At 44.3% G+C, this 16,242-nt stretch overlaps 1 protein-coding gene across 11 annotated transcripts in view; it reads left to right on the plus strand.

Moving 5' to 3' along the window:
* The first annotated feature begins 7,013 nt into the window (after positions 1-7,013).
* BTRC (beta-transducin repeat containing E3 ubiquitin protein ligase) overlaps positions 7,014-16,242 on the plus strand; it is a 201,033-nt gene continuing 191,804 nt past the window's right edge. For 3 of the 11 annotated variants that reach the window (XM_034931327.3, XM_034931326.2, XM_055093296.1), the window contains exon 1: positions 7,241-7,622. In XM_034931327.3, coding sequence (XP_034787218.1) covers positions 7,380-7,622 — 243 coding nt within the window. In that variant the 5' untranslated portion in view covers positions 7,241-7,379. The other 8 variants (XM_034931329.3, XM_008950824.4, XM_055093298.2 and 5 more) reach the window with 7 other exon arrangements.

Raw genomic sequence — 16,242 nt, forward strand, 5'->3', positions numbered from 1 at the left:
GCTAGGATTACAGGCATGAGCCACTGCGCCCGGCCGGAAAGCTACTTTTGGATCCAGCAATCCCACTTCCCAAATGAATTGAAATCAGTGTGTCTGTCAAAGGAATATCTGCACTCCTATATTCCTTACAGTATTATTCATAATAGCCAAGATATGAAATCAACCTACATATCCATCACCAGATGAATGGATAAAGAAAATGTGATTATATATACACACATATATACATATACATAAACACATATATACATATATACATATACATATATATTTTTTATTTTATTATTATTTTTTTTGAGATAGAGTCTCGCTCTGTCGCCCAGGCTGGAGTGCAGTGGCACTATCTTGGCTCACTGCAAGCTCCGCCTCCCACGTTCACACCATTCTCCTGCCTCAGCCTCCACAGTAGCTGGGATTACAGGGGCCTGCCACCACGCCTGGCTAATTTTTTGTATTTTTAGTAGAGACGGGGTTTTACCGCGTTAGCCGCGATAGTCTAGATCTCCTGACCTCATGATCTGCCCACCTCGGCCTCCCAAAGTGCTGGGATTACAGGCGTGAGCCACCATGTCCGGCCCCCTTTTTTTTTTTTTTTTTTTTTTTTTTGAGACTGAGTCTCGCTCTGTCACCTAGGCTGGAGTGCAGTGGCATGATCTCGGCTCACTGCAACCTCCGCCTCCTGGGTTCAAGCGATTCTCCTGCCTCAGCCTCCCAAGAGGCTGGGACTACAGGCGCACACCACCATGCCCGGCTAATTTTTTTTTTTGAGACGGAGTCTCGCTCTTTCACCCAGGCTGGAGTGCAGTGGCGCGATCTCGGCTCACTGCAGGCTCCGCCCCGCGGGGTTCACGCCATTCTCCCGCCTCAGCCTCCAGCGTAGCTGGGACTACAGGCGCCCGCCACCTCGCCCGGCTAATTTTTTGTATTTTTAGTAGAGACGGGGTTTCACCGTGTTAGCCAGGATGGTCTCGATCTCCTGACCTCGTGATCCGCCCGCCTCAGACTCCCAAAGTGCTGGGATTACAGGCGTGAGCCACCGCGCCCGGCCAATTTTTTTGAGTAGAGACGGGGTTTCACCATGTTAGCCAGGATGGTCTCGATCTCCTGACCTTGTGATCCGCCTGCCTTGGCCTCCCAAAGTGCTGGGATTACAAACAGGCCAGCCAAATGTGGTATATATACACAATAAAATACTATTCAGCCTTTAAAAAGAAGGAAATTCTGGCTGGGTTACATAGTAGGATAACTATAGCCAATAGTAATGTATCGTATATTTCAAAATAACTAAGAGTAAATTTCACATGTCTCATCACAAAAAAGGATAAGTAAGTGAGGTGATGGATATGTTAATTAGGTTGATTTAATCATTCCACATCCTATACATATATCAAAGCATCACATGGTACTCCATCAATGTATACAATTACGATCTCTCAATTTAAAACAATATTAATTTAAAAAGAAAAGCGACTTTTCCACTAATTGTGCTAATAAAAGGGAAAAATATAATCCAGAAGAACAGAAAATACAAAAATTTTATTTCTTTGTATGGCAGAAATTGTTAGTTGCCTATTGCAACACCTATTAGAAGGGACTACCTCGGCCGGGGGCAGTGGCTCATGCCTGTAATCCCAGCACTTTGGGAGGCTGAGGCAGGTGGATCACAAGGTCAGGAGTTTGAGAACAGCCTGACCAACATGGTGAAATCCCGTCTCTACTAAAATACAAAAATTAGCCATGCGTAATGGTGTGTTCCTGTAATCCCAGCCACACAGGAGGCTGAGGCAGGATAATCCAACCAGGGAGGCAGAGGTTGCAGTGAGCAGAGATCGTGCCACTGCACTCCACTGCAGCCTGGGCAACAGAGCAAGACTCCATCTCAAAAAAGAAGAAGAAGAAGGGACTACCTTAACCTTTCTCTGCCAATTCTAAACTTAACTGCATTTGTCCTCATACACTCCTCCTCCTGTCTCTCAGAGGAGGCTAATCCCTCCATCTGTTCCTAGATCCCTTTCTGTCCTGTCTTCTCAGGAACTGTTGCCATCATTATCCTCTTTCTTTCATCCTTAGCCTTTCTCTAATGGATCCTTTCTATCAGCATTTAAATATGCTCAAGTATCTCACTTCATTTTATTCCCCAAGTTTAAATTTTGGAAAATTTCAAACCCTCAGAAAAGTTGCAAGAAGAGTACAACGAATTCCTACAACCCTTCACTTAGATCCATCAATTTTCCTTTTTTTTTTTGAGACAGAGTCTCTCTTTGTCACCCAGGCTGGAGTGCAGTGGTGCGATCTCGGCTCACTGCAATCTCCATCTCCCGGGTTCAAGGGGTTCTCCTGCCTCAGCCTTCCATGTAGCTGGGATTAGAGGCACACACCACCATGCCTGGCTAATTTTTTGTATTTTTAATAGAGACACCATTTCACCTTGTTGGCTAGGCTGGTCTGGAACTCTTGACCTCAAGTGATCTGCCCACCTTGGCCTCCCAAAGTACTGGGATTATAAATGTGAGCCACCACACCCAGTCAGATCCATCAATTCTTAACATTTTGCCACGTTCGCTTTAGTTGTCTTTCTCCCTCCCTTCCTCCTTCCCTCTTTCTCTCTCACTTCACATAGACACCTTCCTTATTTCCTAAACCAATTGAGAGTTAGCTGCAGGTATCATAACATTTCACCCTAAATACTTCAGCATGTATCATCTAAGACATTCTCTGATTTTCTTATTCTCACAGTTATCACACTCAGAAAACTTAACATTGATAAAATACTGTTATCTAATACACAGCCCATATTCAGTTTTTCCCTGTTTCACTAATGTCTTTATTTATTTAATTTTATTTTTTTAAGAACTGGGCATGGGGCATGGTGGCTCACGCCTGTAATCCCAGCATTTTGGGAAGCCGAGGCGAGTGGATCACTTGAGGTCAGGAGTTCAAGACCAGCCTCGCCATCATGGTGAAACCCTGTCTCTACTAAAAATACAGAAATTAGGCTGGGCAGGGTGGCTCACGCCTGTAATCCCAGCACTTTGGGAGGCTGAGGCGGGTGGATCATGAGGTCAGGAGATAGAGACCATCCTGGCTAACACGGAGAAACCCCGTCTCTACTAAATATACAAAAAATTAGCCAGGCGAGGTGGCAGGTGCCTGTAGTCCCAGCTACTCGGGAGGCTGAGGCAGGAGAATGGCGTGAACCTGGGAGGCAGAGCTTGCAGTGAGCCGAGATCGCACCACTGTACTCCAGCCTGGGCAACAGAGCGAGATTCAGTCTCAAAAAAGAGAGAGAGAGACAAGGTCTTGCCAGGTTGCCAACCTGGTCTTGAACTTCTGGGCTCAAGAGATCCTCCTGCCTTGGCTTCCCACACCTGTGTGTAAGCCACCGCACCTGGCCCTATTAATGCCTTTTATAGCTGTTTTCTCTGCTGTGTATCAGTGTCAGTGTATGTGTGTTGTTCCTGTGTCCAATCAGGGATCATTCATTGCATTTAGTTGCCATGCCTCTTCAGTTTCCTTTGAACTAAAATCTTCCTTCTTTCAAACAAAACAATGCTTTCCTTAGACTCTCAACTTCTACATCCCACCACTGTGCTAGCTTTTCTCTCCTTCCCTAGATAGCCACATGTTTTGTAAAGAAGAGACTCAGCAGTCTTCATATCCTCACCTCCCTCTTCAACATGCTGCAGTGTGGCATCTGCACCCCCTAACCCCTTCATGATCCTCACTCACCAGACTTTCCTGCTACCTCTCTGGTCACTTCTTGGGCTACTTTGTAGGCTCCTCTTCCTGTGCTCGTCCTATAAATCTTACAGTTCTTCAGGGCCCTGTCCTAGGCCTGTTGCTCTTTCCACTGTTTATGCTTTCCCTGGGTGATTTCTTTTCTTTCTTTATTTTATTTATTTATTTTTTTGAGACAGAGTCTTGCTTTGCCACCCAGGCTGGAGTGCAGTGGTGTGATCTCGGCTCACTGCAACCTCCACCTTCTGGGTTCAAGCGACTCTCCTGCATCAGCCTCCTGAGTAACTAGGACTACTGGTGAGCACCACCCCACCCAGCTAATTTTGTATTTTTCGTAGAGATGGGGTTTCACCATGTTGGCTAGGCTGGTCTCGAACTGCTGACCTCAGGTAATCCACCTGCCTCAGCCTCCCAAAGTGCTGGGATTTCCAGTGTGAGTCACCATGCCCAGCTCCCTGGATGATTTCATTCTTTTCGGGGGAAGAAGCTGGAGTGGAGTTTCATTTACCACCTACATGCTGGAATCCCTATTTGTAGCCCAGGTCTTTCCCTCCAACTTCAGTTTCAAATATCCAATGGCCTCCTCAACATCTGAATCCACTTAGAAATCTCACAGGCACCTTGAAGCAATATGTCCAAAAAGAGAACTGATTATCCTCCTACCACTTCTACTGTGCTTTCTGTCAAAAAAAAGAAAAAAAAAATATATATATATATGGCATCCCTCATTCATTACCTGAGCCAGATACATAGAAGTCATCTTTGACACATCCTTTTGACATCATCCATGACACATCTAATCAATCACCATACTCCACTGATTCTATCTCCTTAGTATCTCTGGAATCCATCTACTTCTTTCTGTTCTCACCACCACATTCAGGCTGCCATCATCTCTCCCAGGAATATTTCAGCAACCTCATAAGCCTTTCCCCAAGCTTCCAGCTGTGCTCCATTTTAATCTCTCCTCCACCCCGGACTCTGAGTGATTTTCTGAAAATGCAAATCTGACCATTTTAAAAATTGTTCAGTTAGTTTCTCACAGCTCTCAGGATACAGTCTAAATGACTGAGCTTGGCCTATAAGCTGGAGTGAAAGTCAAGGTATTTTATAGCTGGTAAGGTACAGGCCCTGATGCCAGTTTAGAAAGCATGTCAGCTGATTTATCTGACCAGTTTATGCCGGCTAAATAATGGCTTGCCTATAGAGCCCCATACTCTTCTGCAGTCTCATCTAGGGCCACTCTTCCTCTAAAGTCCCACTGATCTTGTTTTGGTTCTCAGAATCAATCACCAAAAATGCAGTTACCTTTGCCTGGAATACTCTTTTCCAGTGGCTGCACCATCATCCCACCTTATCTTTTTATTTATTTATTTATTTATTTATTTATTTTTTGTAACTCCATCCTGTTACTGCCTTAGTCCTCTGAAAACTTCCAGCTAGTTTTCATACGAATGCGTTTGAAGTCTTCTCCATTTTGCACTTGTGTAGAATTTTTTTAAAAATTCAAGAACAAAACTTTTTATTAACTGAAAGCCTATTATGTATTAAGTATCATGCTGAGTTTTGTGGATATAGGGGCTAGGACAAAGTATCAACAGAGTAAAAGTGTAAGCTCCACGAGGAAATAACTGGGTCTGTCTTGTTCATTAATGAATCCCCATTTCTTTTTCTTTTTGTTTACTTAATTACTTTTATTTTTATTTCAATAGTTTTTGGGGTACAAGTGGTTTTTGGTTATATAGATGAATTGTATAGTGGTGAAGTCTGATATTTTAGCCACCCAAGTAGTGATGAATCCCTATTTCTTGAGATGATGTCTGCACACGGTTATATGCTTACCATTTGTTGGATGACTGAGTGAATAAGATAGTTTAAAATGGAGATTTTTTCCTATAAGTGAAAAAGTATTTTCCTAGTTCATTTATTTTATAAATTCAGATATTTTGTACAAGGCTGTCACAATCTAACTCACTTTTTTTTTTTTTTTTTTTTTTAGACAGAGTCTCGCTCTGTTGCCCAACCTGGAGTGCAGTAGCGTGATCTCGGCTCACTGCAACTTCCGCCTCCCGGGTTCAAGCAATTCTCATGCCTCAGCCTGCCGAGTAGCTTGAATTACAGGCGCGTGCCACCAGGCCCGACTAATTTTTGTATTTTTAGTAGAGACGGGGGTTTCTCCATGTTGGCCAGGCTCGTCTCGAACTCCTGACCTCAGGTGATCCACCCGCCTTAGCCTCCCACAGTGCTGGGATTACAAGAGTCAGTCACCGCGCCTGGCCCTAAATCACTTTTGTTGTTGTTGTTGTTGTTGTTGTTATACTGTTCTTTTTCATTGCTAAGTAATATTCCACTGTGCTACATATGGAATATGCTACAATTTGTTCATACAACCACCTGCTGAGGAGCATTTGGGTGTGTGTCAGTTTTTTAGGCTGTATAACCAATTATCACAAACATAGCAGCTTAAAACAACCTAAATCACTTTTAACCAAACCCTAGAGTTTTCTCCTCCTAAGGTAGATCCAATTTCCAAAATAAACCCATATTGTACCTTTTCAGGCCAAAGAAAATATTTATATGCTCTATTTGCTGGAGGCCATTATATTCCACCGTTGAAGGACTTTTGTTAAGTACCTGTTTGACCCTTAGTGCAGGGCCTACATCCCACAGTTAGCAATAGCAAGTTATGTGCTTTTTGAGCTCTAAACACTGAGAATTTCTTGAACCGAGTTCTATTCGGCCCTGACTTGCTGTGGGGGAGAAAAGATTCCTCGGGAGAAGTGTGGGTGGCGATGGCTTAGGAGGACCTTGAAATTCCGCATTTGTCTGTGAGCTGCTGCCAGGTGCCCATTGGCCCAGCTACTCTGGGTCGCAAACCTGCAGATGCCAGATACATGAAATTTGGGGACATTCAGCTTCCTAAAACCACAGTTAGGCAGGTCCTAAGACCCGTGATTCTTGCCACAGTTTTTCTTAGTATTTGGGCTACAAGTGAGGCATTGGCCGCCATCTTGATATCAAATGCCAGGCAAGCCGCTACTGGCGTCGCTCGGTAACCACGGAGACACCCGTGCCCCTCCCGTTTCTCATCCTTAGAGGCTGTAAACTACAATTCCCATCAGCCGATTTCCTCTGCTTAATGGCAACTTATCTAAATCTGGCTTGTGGGCAACCGCAACGCTGCCGCAGTGAACTGTGGGAGTTGCGGTTCATGGCGTAGACTCAGTTTTTTTCCTGGGGGAAGTTCCAGAACTACAAATCCCGTGAGCCAGTGGGCTTTCGCCTGCGCACGGAGAAGCCGATTCTCCTTGGCCCCTCAGCCTGCGCCTGAGAGGTAAGAGAGGGCGGGGGGAAGGAAGAGGAGGCGGGATCCGGGCGCTGCGTTGGCTGCGGCCTGGCACCAAAGGGGCGGCCCCGGCGGAGAGCGGACCCAGTGGCCTCGGCGATTATGGACCCGGCCGAGGCGGTGCTGCAAGAGAAGGCACTCAAGTTTATGGTGAGGAGACGGTGGAGGCCGGGGAACGGTGGAGGCGCTGGCGTTGGCGGCGTCGTTGAGCTCTGGCCTGGGCCGCCCGCCCACTGCGGGACCGGGCAGCGGGACCCTGGGCCGAGGCTGGCGGCGGAGCGGCTGGAGGGATGGGATGGGAGCTCCAGAAAGGAGGCCGGGGGTTGCGGAGCGGACCCAGGGGTGGGGGCAGCGGCTCCGCCATCTTGTGGATGAGAGGCCAAGTGACAGCGGGAGCTTAATCGAGGAGGGGGCTCCAGGCGGCGCGCGGGGCCCTGGAGGGAAAGGGGCGTGGGGACTGTTACTGAAAAGCGGAGGAAGCTCTCTGGAGAAACGCCGTGAGGCCGCTGGCGGGGCCTTCCTGGTGTCAGGGTTACCGGTAAGGCCCGGGAGAGGAGGTGCATTCACGACTGGGGAAGGGAGCGCGGGATAGAGTGAAGACAGATATGGTGGGTAGAGGGGAACGGGCAGGGCTGGATGCAGATGGATTTAAGGGTGGAGGAGGGAACGCTAGGGCTGGTGAGAGGCTTATAGTTTTGTAGAATGAGGAGGGAGGATAGCCTTTGCCTTGAGGGTGGAATCCCAGCTTGGCCAAACTACTGTTGACAAACTCTGGAAGGGAAGAGGCCTCACTAAAGAAGATAAGGACTGGGAATGAGGACCTAGGGCTATAATGACAGTCCCTGGGAGGGGAAAAGGGTGTTGACTGTAAGCTAGAATTACAAATGTCAGGGAGAGGGGTACATAACGCTACTTTGAAAGGAGAAGCTAAATACTGTAATAAGGACAAGGTGATGAAAAGTAAGAGCAGATTGTCAGGGAAACATGGGTACAGGAGATTGGGGCAAAATGAGTATCTAATAGGGTAAGCAAAACAAAATTTAAAGGTAAATTGTGGGACGGTAAAATGTGGAGGCCAGGTGCTTTGTATCATTTTCCGGGAAAGGAAAGGCCGTGGAGATGAGAGTTGCAAAGACCCATAAGAAGTGATGAGATCAGTTGAGAAATTTAGGAGATAAAAAGGGTGGAGGTTGGTAGAGGGAAGTAAGTCAGGGATAAGTCAGGATTTGTGGTTACCCGTCAGTTTTAGGTTGAAGCACAGTGTGAGCAAAGATTGGATTTTGTGGGTGTGCTTAAACCCCTTGGAACATATTTCTTTAACTTTGTATCACGCTTTTCTTTTTGCTGTGCTTATCTTTGGCAAACTTGTATAGTCTGATATTTGATGCTTTTAATCTGATGCTTTTTGTATTTCCTAGGTGTAAAACCAGACTTTGTGGTTACAACTAAAGAATGATGGAATGCATAGATTTTAAGCTTAACAGGTGGCCTTAGGGACATTGATATTATTTGCAGTCCAGTCTTGCTTTTTCAGAAGTTATTGTGACTTGTCACTCCAAATCTTACTCCTTTGCTTAAAAAAATAGCTATTTTGTATCTTTGCCTAAAATACCGTAACAAATCCAGATAAACATGGATACTAACAAAATTGAATTTTAGACTTTAAACTGCCCCATTTATAAGAATACTTTTTTGGAATCTAGTCAAATTCACTAAAACTTTATCTTGCATTAGTGTTTTCGAAAACACCTAATTAAAATTCAGGGGTATCATTAACAAAATTTCATTGAGCCTGAAGAAGGTTCTTGGATTTCTGCCCTACATTAAAATTCTAAATATGAAGAAGAGACCTTGAACTTTTACTGGACTTTAGAAGTAAGTGAAAGTTACTACACTTAAGTTAGAAAACTGTTACTGCTTATTTTTGTTTTCCTACTTAGAGGGTTGACTCCTTTTTTTCTTCTTTTGAGATGGAGTCTTGCTTTGTCGCCCAGGCTGGAGTGCAGTGGTGCAGCCTCCACCTCCTGGGTTCAAGCGATTCTCCTGCCTCAGCCTCCCGAGTAGCTAGAACTACAGGTTCGGGCCACCACGCCCATCTAATTTTTTATTTTTAGTAGAGTCGGGGTTTCACTATGTTGGCCAGGATGGTCTCATCTCCTGACCTCGTGATCCGCCCACCTTGGCCTCCCAAAGTGCTGGGATTTCAGGTGTGAGCCACAGCGCCCAGCAGAGGGTTGACTCTTAATCCTAATCCTGACATTTGTGTCAGATTTATGGAATAATGTGATTTACAGATCATAAAGAGACATTATGAGATCATCCTTTTTACTCTCAGTTAGACTTCAGCCTAGTAACATTCTCAGCTACTTAATCTCTGCTTTGTACCAGTGAGTTATGTTTTGATAATGGCCTCCCTGGTTGAGTTAAAGTGGACTTGGAGATGACCATGTAGTAGTTGCAGCTTTTAGAGCACCACACATTATTAAATCTTGAATCAGTTTCCATAGGGAGAAGCCAATTTTTTCTTTTAATTTTAGTTACTTTCATTATTGACCTTGCCTGCTGTTTTGGCTGCCGTTTGAGAAAAGGTCAACTAGAAGAGGGTCACCAGAATGACACCTTAATAAAAGAAACAGAGAATGGAGAGTTTGAGATTGGGTATTCTCTTTCAGTGCAGTAACAGTCTTATGAATCTGAGTAAGTCACAACTTCCCTTTGGTGCCATTTACCCTGCTATAACATGTCTGTTTATTCAGAGTCAGTTTTAAGAAAGGAAGATAGGCCAGGTGCGGTGGCTCATGCCTGTAATCCAGGACTTTGGGAGGCCGAGGCAGGCGGATCACGAGGTCAGGAGATCGAGACCATCCTGGCTAACATGGTGAAACTCCGTCTCTCTAAAAATACAAAAAATTAGGCGGGTGTGGCAGCGTGCGCCTGTAGTCCCAGCTACTTGGGAGGCTGAGGCAGGAGAATGGCGTGAACCCGGGAGGCGGAGCTTGCAGTGAGCCAAGATCGCACCACTGCACTCCAGCCTGGGTGACAGAGCGAGACTCTGTCTCAAAAAAAAAAAAAAAAAAAGGAAGCTATTTGAGCTAGCATCAAATAATTAGTGCACAGTACACATGGAAGAACTATCCTTTTAATCAAACGGGCATTTTTATTACTATTTGGCTTTGTTCTGGTCTTAACCTTTCCCTCAATTGTGAATCGCTAATGACAACTTTTATACAGATGTCATGATTTCCATGGTTTAAACAAATGTAAAATTAGTTTAAAATGCCAGAATGAAATGGATACTCTCACAAATTTGCTCATTGCTATACTAATGTGCCTTGATAAAGAATTTTACAATAAAATCCTATTAATAAGACTGCTGATTCAGAGATGACCATAATTCACACGTGATCGAGACTTAAAGCTTATTGTTTTACTTGTGAAAAAAGTTTAAGCAGAATGTTTAACTTTTAAAAACAAATAAATGATATTGAAAGCAACCGTTTACATTAACTTACGTGCTAATGTCTCTCATTCAGCTTTAGCAGGTCCTCAAGGACCTTTCTTAATACTTTTTTGGTTAACAAAAGTATAAATGGAAACTTGAAGAGAACCTAAGAAGAGAAATGAAAATGATTGAGGGAATATAGACCCCAAAACACACACACACACACACACACGCACATTTAAGATAGGGGTTGAAAAGACATGCTGAGGAGGAATTTGAACTTTATTTTTGTTTTCACCTTTGAGACAGGGTCTCACTATGTTGCCCAGGCTAGAGTGCAGTCATAGCTTGCTGCAGCCTCAAACTCCCAGGCTCACACGATCCTCCTGCCTCGGCCTCTCAAGTGGCTACAGGCACACACCACTATGCTGGCTATTTTTTTTTTCTTTTTTGTTTTTGTAGAGACAAGGGTCGCCCTTTGTTGACAGGGGTGGTTTTTGAACTCCTGGGCTCAAGGGGTCCTCCTGCCTTGGTCTCCCGTTGTTGGGATTACAGGTGTGAGCCACCTTGCCAAGCCACGTTTATTTTTAAAAACAGGATAAATATATTCTTGTCCAGCCAATCCCAGAATCAAGTACAGTAGCTTGAAATAGATGAAATAATTTTAGAATGTATTAAGTTTTATTTATAGAGCTGATAGATAAATGAAACAGTATAAAGGGTAAATATTTGCTGTTTAACAGACAACCTCAAAACTTAGCTTAAAAAAAAACAATTATTTTTCCACTCAAATGTGATGGTTTTTCTGCTTCACTTGGTATTGGCTGAGGTGTGGGAAAGACCTTCACTTCTCCTCTATATGGGCCTTTCTCTACCTGGCTGCTTGGATTTCCTTAAAGTGTGGTGGCAAGGTCCTAAGAAGGGACATTCCAGGAGACAGGAGGTACAGACTGCCAGTCTTCTAAATCCTAGATTTGGAAGTCCAAGAATGTCACTGTGGGTCAAAGCCAGTCAAGGCCAACTACAGAGGGAGGAGAAATAATCTCTACCTATTGATAGGAAGGGTGGCGTGCATAAACAGGGAAGGGGGAATTGCTGGGGGCCACCTTTTGAGACTTGCTACCATAGGTGCTATGCTAGTTGGATGTTCAGGCTAAAAATAAGAATGGTATCAGCCAAGTTTGTGGGTCATAATGCTAGGAATGTTTAGGAGGCATCTCTTTTTTTGAGGTTAACTTCGGAAGGCACTAACATGATCTCCTGCGTGACTTCCCTTAATGATGTCACTGTTGACATAATACTGGGTGAATTAATGTGATTCAGTAAACTTGCTTACTTACTTCAGGAAACAGAGGTATCTAAACACAGATTACATTTTAAAATAAATTGTCAGATGCTTCACTGTAATGGAATTTTCTTTACATCAGTGAAATTGATTACCAGGTAGTGGGATGAACATCTGAAACTAGTTCTTAGTTTAAGTTGTCTGAGTTTTTGTGTATACTTTACCTATTCCCAGTTTAAATTGGCTTTCAAACAGTTTCTTTTCTGGGTACTCTTATAGGTGTTGGGGTATGAAATTAGTGGTAATTCTTTTTGCTAATTTTCTTTTTTTTTGTCTGAGATACCCTGAGTCTCGCTCTGTTGCCCAGACTGGAGTGCAGTGGCACAATTTCGGTTCACTGCAACCTCCGCCTCCTGGGTTCAAGTGATTCTCCTGCCTCAGCCTCCTAAGTAGCTGGAATTACAGGCGTGTACCACCTCGCCTGGCTAATTTTGTTGTATTTTTTTTTTTTTTTTTGAGATGGAGTTTTGGTCTTGTTGCCCAGGCTGGAGTGCAATGGTGCAAACTCAGTTCACTGCAACCTCTGCTTCTGAGGTTCAAGTGATTCTCCTTCCTCAGCCTCCCCTGTAGCTGGGATTACAGGCATGCACCACCACACCCAGCTAATTTTGTATTTTTGGTAGAGACAGGGCTTTTCCATGTTGGTCAGGCTGGTCTCGAACTCCCAACCTCAGGTGATCTGCCCGCCTTGGCCTCCCAAAGTGCTGAGATTACAGGCGTGAGCTGCCGTGTCCGGCCTCTTTTTGCTAATTTTCTAAATTTATGTTTATAGTAGATTTTCATAAATTATCAAAAGTGAATTATTAGATGTGGAGTAAAAATTCAACTTTGGGTAGTTTTAGAAATTATTTATTGCTAAATTAGAAAATAAACTTTCAAAAGAGATCTCTCTTTTTTTAAAAAACTTAATTGAGACAGGGTCTCACTCTGTCACCCAGGCTGGAGTACAGTGGTGCAACCTTGGCTCACTGCAGCCCCTACCTCCTGGGTTCAAGCAATTCTTGTGCCTCAGCCTCCCAGGTAGCTGGGAATACAGGCATGTGCCATCACGCCCAGCTAAATTTTGTGTTTTTAGTAGAGACGGGGTTTCACCGTGTTGCCTGGGCTGGTCTCGAACTCCTGACCTCAAGTGATCCGCCCACCTTGGCCTCCCAAAGTGCTGGGATTACAGGCGTGAGTCACTATGCCTGGCCTAGAGATGGGATCTGCTTTTTTTTTTTTTTTTTTTTTTTTTTGAGATGGAGTCTTGCTCTGTCACCCAGGCTGGAGTGCAATGGCACGATCTCAACTCACTGCAACCTCCGCTTCCCGGGTTCAGGCAATTCTCCTGTCTCAGCCTCCTAAGTAGCTGGGATTACAGGCACCTGCCATCATCCCTGACTAATTTTTGTATTTTTGTAGATGGGGTTTCACCATGTTGGCCAGGCTATTCTTGAACTCCTGACCTCAGGTGATCCGACCGCCTCGCCTTCCCAAAGTGCTGGGATTATAGGCATTAGCTACCGCGTCTGGCCTCTAGAGATGGGATCTTGCTTGCTCTGTTGCCAGGTTGGCCTTGAACTCAGGCTAGGGTTAAGTGATCTTTGTGCCTCGGCCTCTCCAGTAGCTGGGACTACAGGTGCGTGCCACCACTCGCAGCCTAAAATACTTTTTAAATCTCACCTACTTTCTAGCAGTATTTTATTTTATTTGGGCGCAGCTCTGCCATCAGTAGGCTGAGCTCACTGCAGCCTCAAACTCCTGGGCTGAAGCAATGCCTCTGCCTCAGCCTCCTGAGTAGCTGGGACTACAGGTTTGTGCCACCACACCTGGCTATATTTTTATTTTTTTGTAGAGATGGGGTCTTGCTGTGTTGCCCAGGCTGGTCTGGAACTCCTGGCCTCAAGTTATTCTCCTGCATCAGCCTTCCAAATTGCTGGGATTACAGGCTTGAGCCACCATGCCCAGCTTTAGCAATTTTTTTTTTTGAGACGGAGTCTCGCTCTATTGCCCAAGCTGGAGTGCAGTGGTGCGATCTCAGCTCACTGCAACCTCAGCTTCCTGGGTTCAAACAGTTCTCCTGCCTCAGCCTCCCAAATAGCTGGGATTACAGGCACGTGTCACCACACCTGGCTAATTTTTTGTATTTTTAGTAGAGATGGGGTTTCGCCTTGTTAGCCAGGATGGTCTCGATCTCCTGACCTTGTGATCCAACCGCCTCGGCCTCCCTAAGTGCTGGGATTACAGGCATGTGCCACCGCACCTGGCCAGCAATATTTTAATATAGCACAGAAGTCCTTTCTAAATGTGTATAGTGAGAATCCATTGAGGATGAAATAGAAAATATTTACCAAAGTTTAACAACTTAGTCAATAAAAATAAAACTTTCTCTTTCCGTAATAAATCAATCTCAGCATTCTAAAATAGGCAATGGAGGGGGGAAGAAATCTCCATGGGAAGGGTCCACTGGATCTTAACAGTTTCAACTAGTGTTCCACAATATTTCTGCTGTACTTGGGGAGAATTTCTGGATAATTAGAATAGTCTGAGGCTTATTCCTTTTAGTTTCCCATAGCCTGATTGAGATAGAGCTATAAGACCAGCTATAATATTGTACAGAAGACTCAGAGATAAACAAGTGAAAAAGATAACTGAGATTAATGTTGAACTAAGAATATGATTGTTCTCTGAGGCACTACCTGCTAGTTCCTGGATTACCTTTATATGTGGCCAAGGTGGGGATTGGGAAGCAAGGGAGCAAAAGCCCTAGAGCTAAGGGAGAGAGAATTTCTGCCTGCCTAAGATGAACCTTCTGAGTTGGATATTTTTTTTCTTCCCCCTTGAGACGGAGTCTCACTCTGTCGCCAGACTGGAGTGCAGTGGCATGATCTCGGCTCACTGCAACCCCCGACTCCCTGGTTCAAATGATTTTCCTGCCTCAGCCTCCCGAGTAGCTGGGATTACAGGCACGCACCACCACACACAGCTCATTTTTGTGTTTTTAGTAGGGATGGGGTTTCACCATGTTGGCCAGGACAGTCTCGATCTCCTCCTCGTGATTCGCCTGCCTTGGCCTCCCAAAGTGCTGGGATTACAGGTGTGAGCCACCACGCCCGGCCAGAAGAAATTTTTTGTGTTTTGTTCATACAGTCAGCCACGAATAGCTAACAGCTATTCAGCCACGAATAGCTAACAGCTAACAGCTGGTCCCTCATATTCGTGGGTTCCATATCTGCTAATTCAACCATTGATTGAAAATATTCAGAAAAAGAGACCACAATAAAAAATAACAATATAACAATAAAAGTGGGAATTAAAAACAATACGTATAACAACTACTTACATAACATTTACATTGCATTATTATATGTAATCTAGAGATGATTTGAAATATATGGGAGGATGTGTGTAGGTTATGTGCCGTTTAAGGCACTATAAGAGACTTTTGAGTATCTGTGGATTTTGGTATCCGATGGGAGGATCCTGGAACCAGTTCCCTGCAGCTACGGAGATTTGACTATAATTATTTAGCATGTACTATTTGCTGTTCTAAATATACCGTTCTAAGCTCTTTATATATATTATTTCATTTAATCCTCCCAGTAATCCTGTGAGATAGATTCAGTATTACTATTATTCCCATTTCTCATTTAAGGAAAATTATTCCAGAGAGGTTAAGTAACTTGCTCAAAGTCATGCTAGCAGGTATCCTGAGATTAAATCCAGGCAGTCTGACTTGAGAGCCTTACTTACGTGCAGTATACTTCCTCTTTGAAGAGCAGGAAAACTGTGGGATATGGTGGCATGTTTCCTTAATATCTGTTAAGGCACACTTTGGTAAATGCTAAAATAGAAGCACAAAGTGCTATAGAATTTAAGGGAGGGGAAGTTCGTTTTTGTTGTTGTTGTTTTTTTTTTTTTTTTTTGAGATGGAGTCTTACTCTGTCACCCAGGCTGGAGTGCAGTAGTGCAATCTCAGCTCACTGCCACCTCCACCTCCCGGGTTCAAGTGATTCTCCTCCCTCAGCCTCCCGAGTAGCTGGGACTACAGATGTGCACCACCATGCCCGGCTAAGTTTTGTATTTTTTAGTAGTGCTGGGATTACAGGTGTGAGCCACTGTGCCTGGCCGGGAAGTTCGTTTTAACTGAAGAGCTCTTTAGCAGCTTTGTAGAAGAAAGCTTCATATTAGATCTTGATGAATAGATAGATTTTGACAGATATCTCTCTGAGGTAGGCAGTCAAGCGGTGGCCAGAGTGGAAGAATTACTGTCCAGATTTACATATAGGTTTCCTGATTATTTAAATTACCGATGAAGTGCAGTAAGACTCTACTGTTGTCACGGTATCATTTCAGTTAGCTATTGGCGTTTAGAATCACAAAATACCAGCA

This window comes from Pan paniscus, chromosome 8 (assembly GCF_029289425.2).
Source record: "Pan paniscus chromosome 8, NHGRI_mPanPan1-v2.0_pri, whole genome shotgun sequence".
Lineage (NCBI taxonomy): Eukaryota > Metazoa > Chordata > Mammalia > Primates > Hominidae > Pan > Pan paniscus.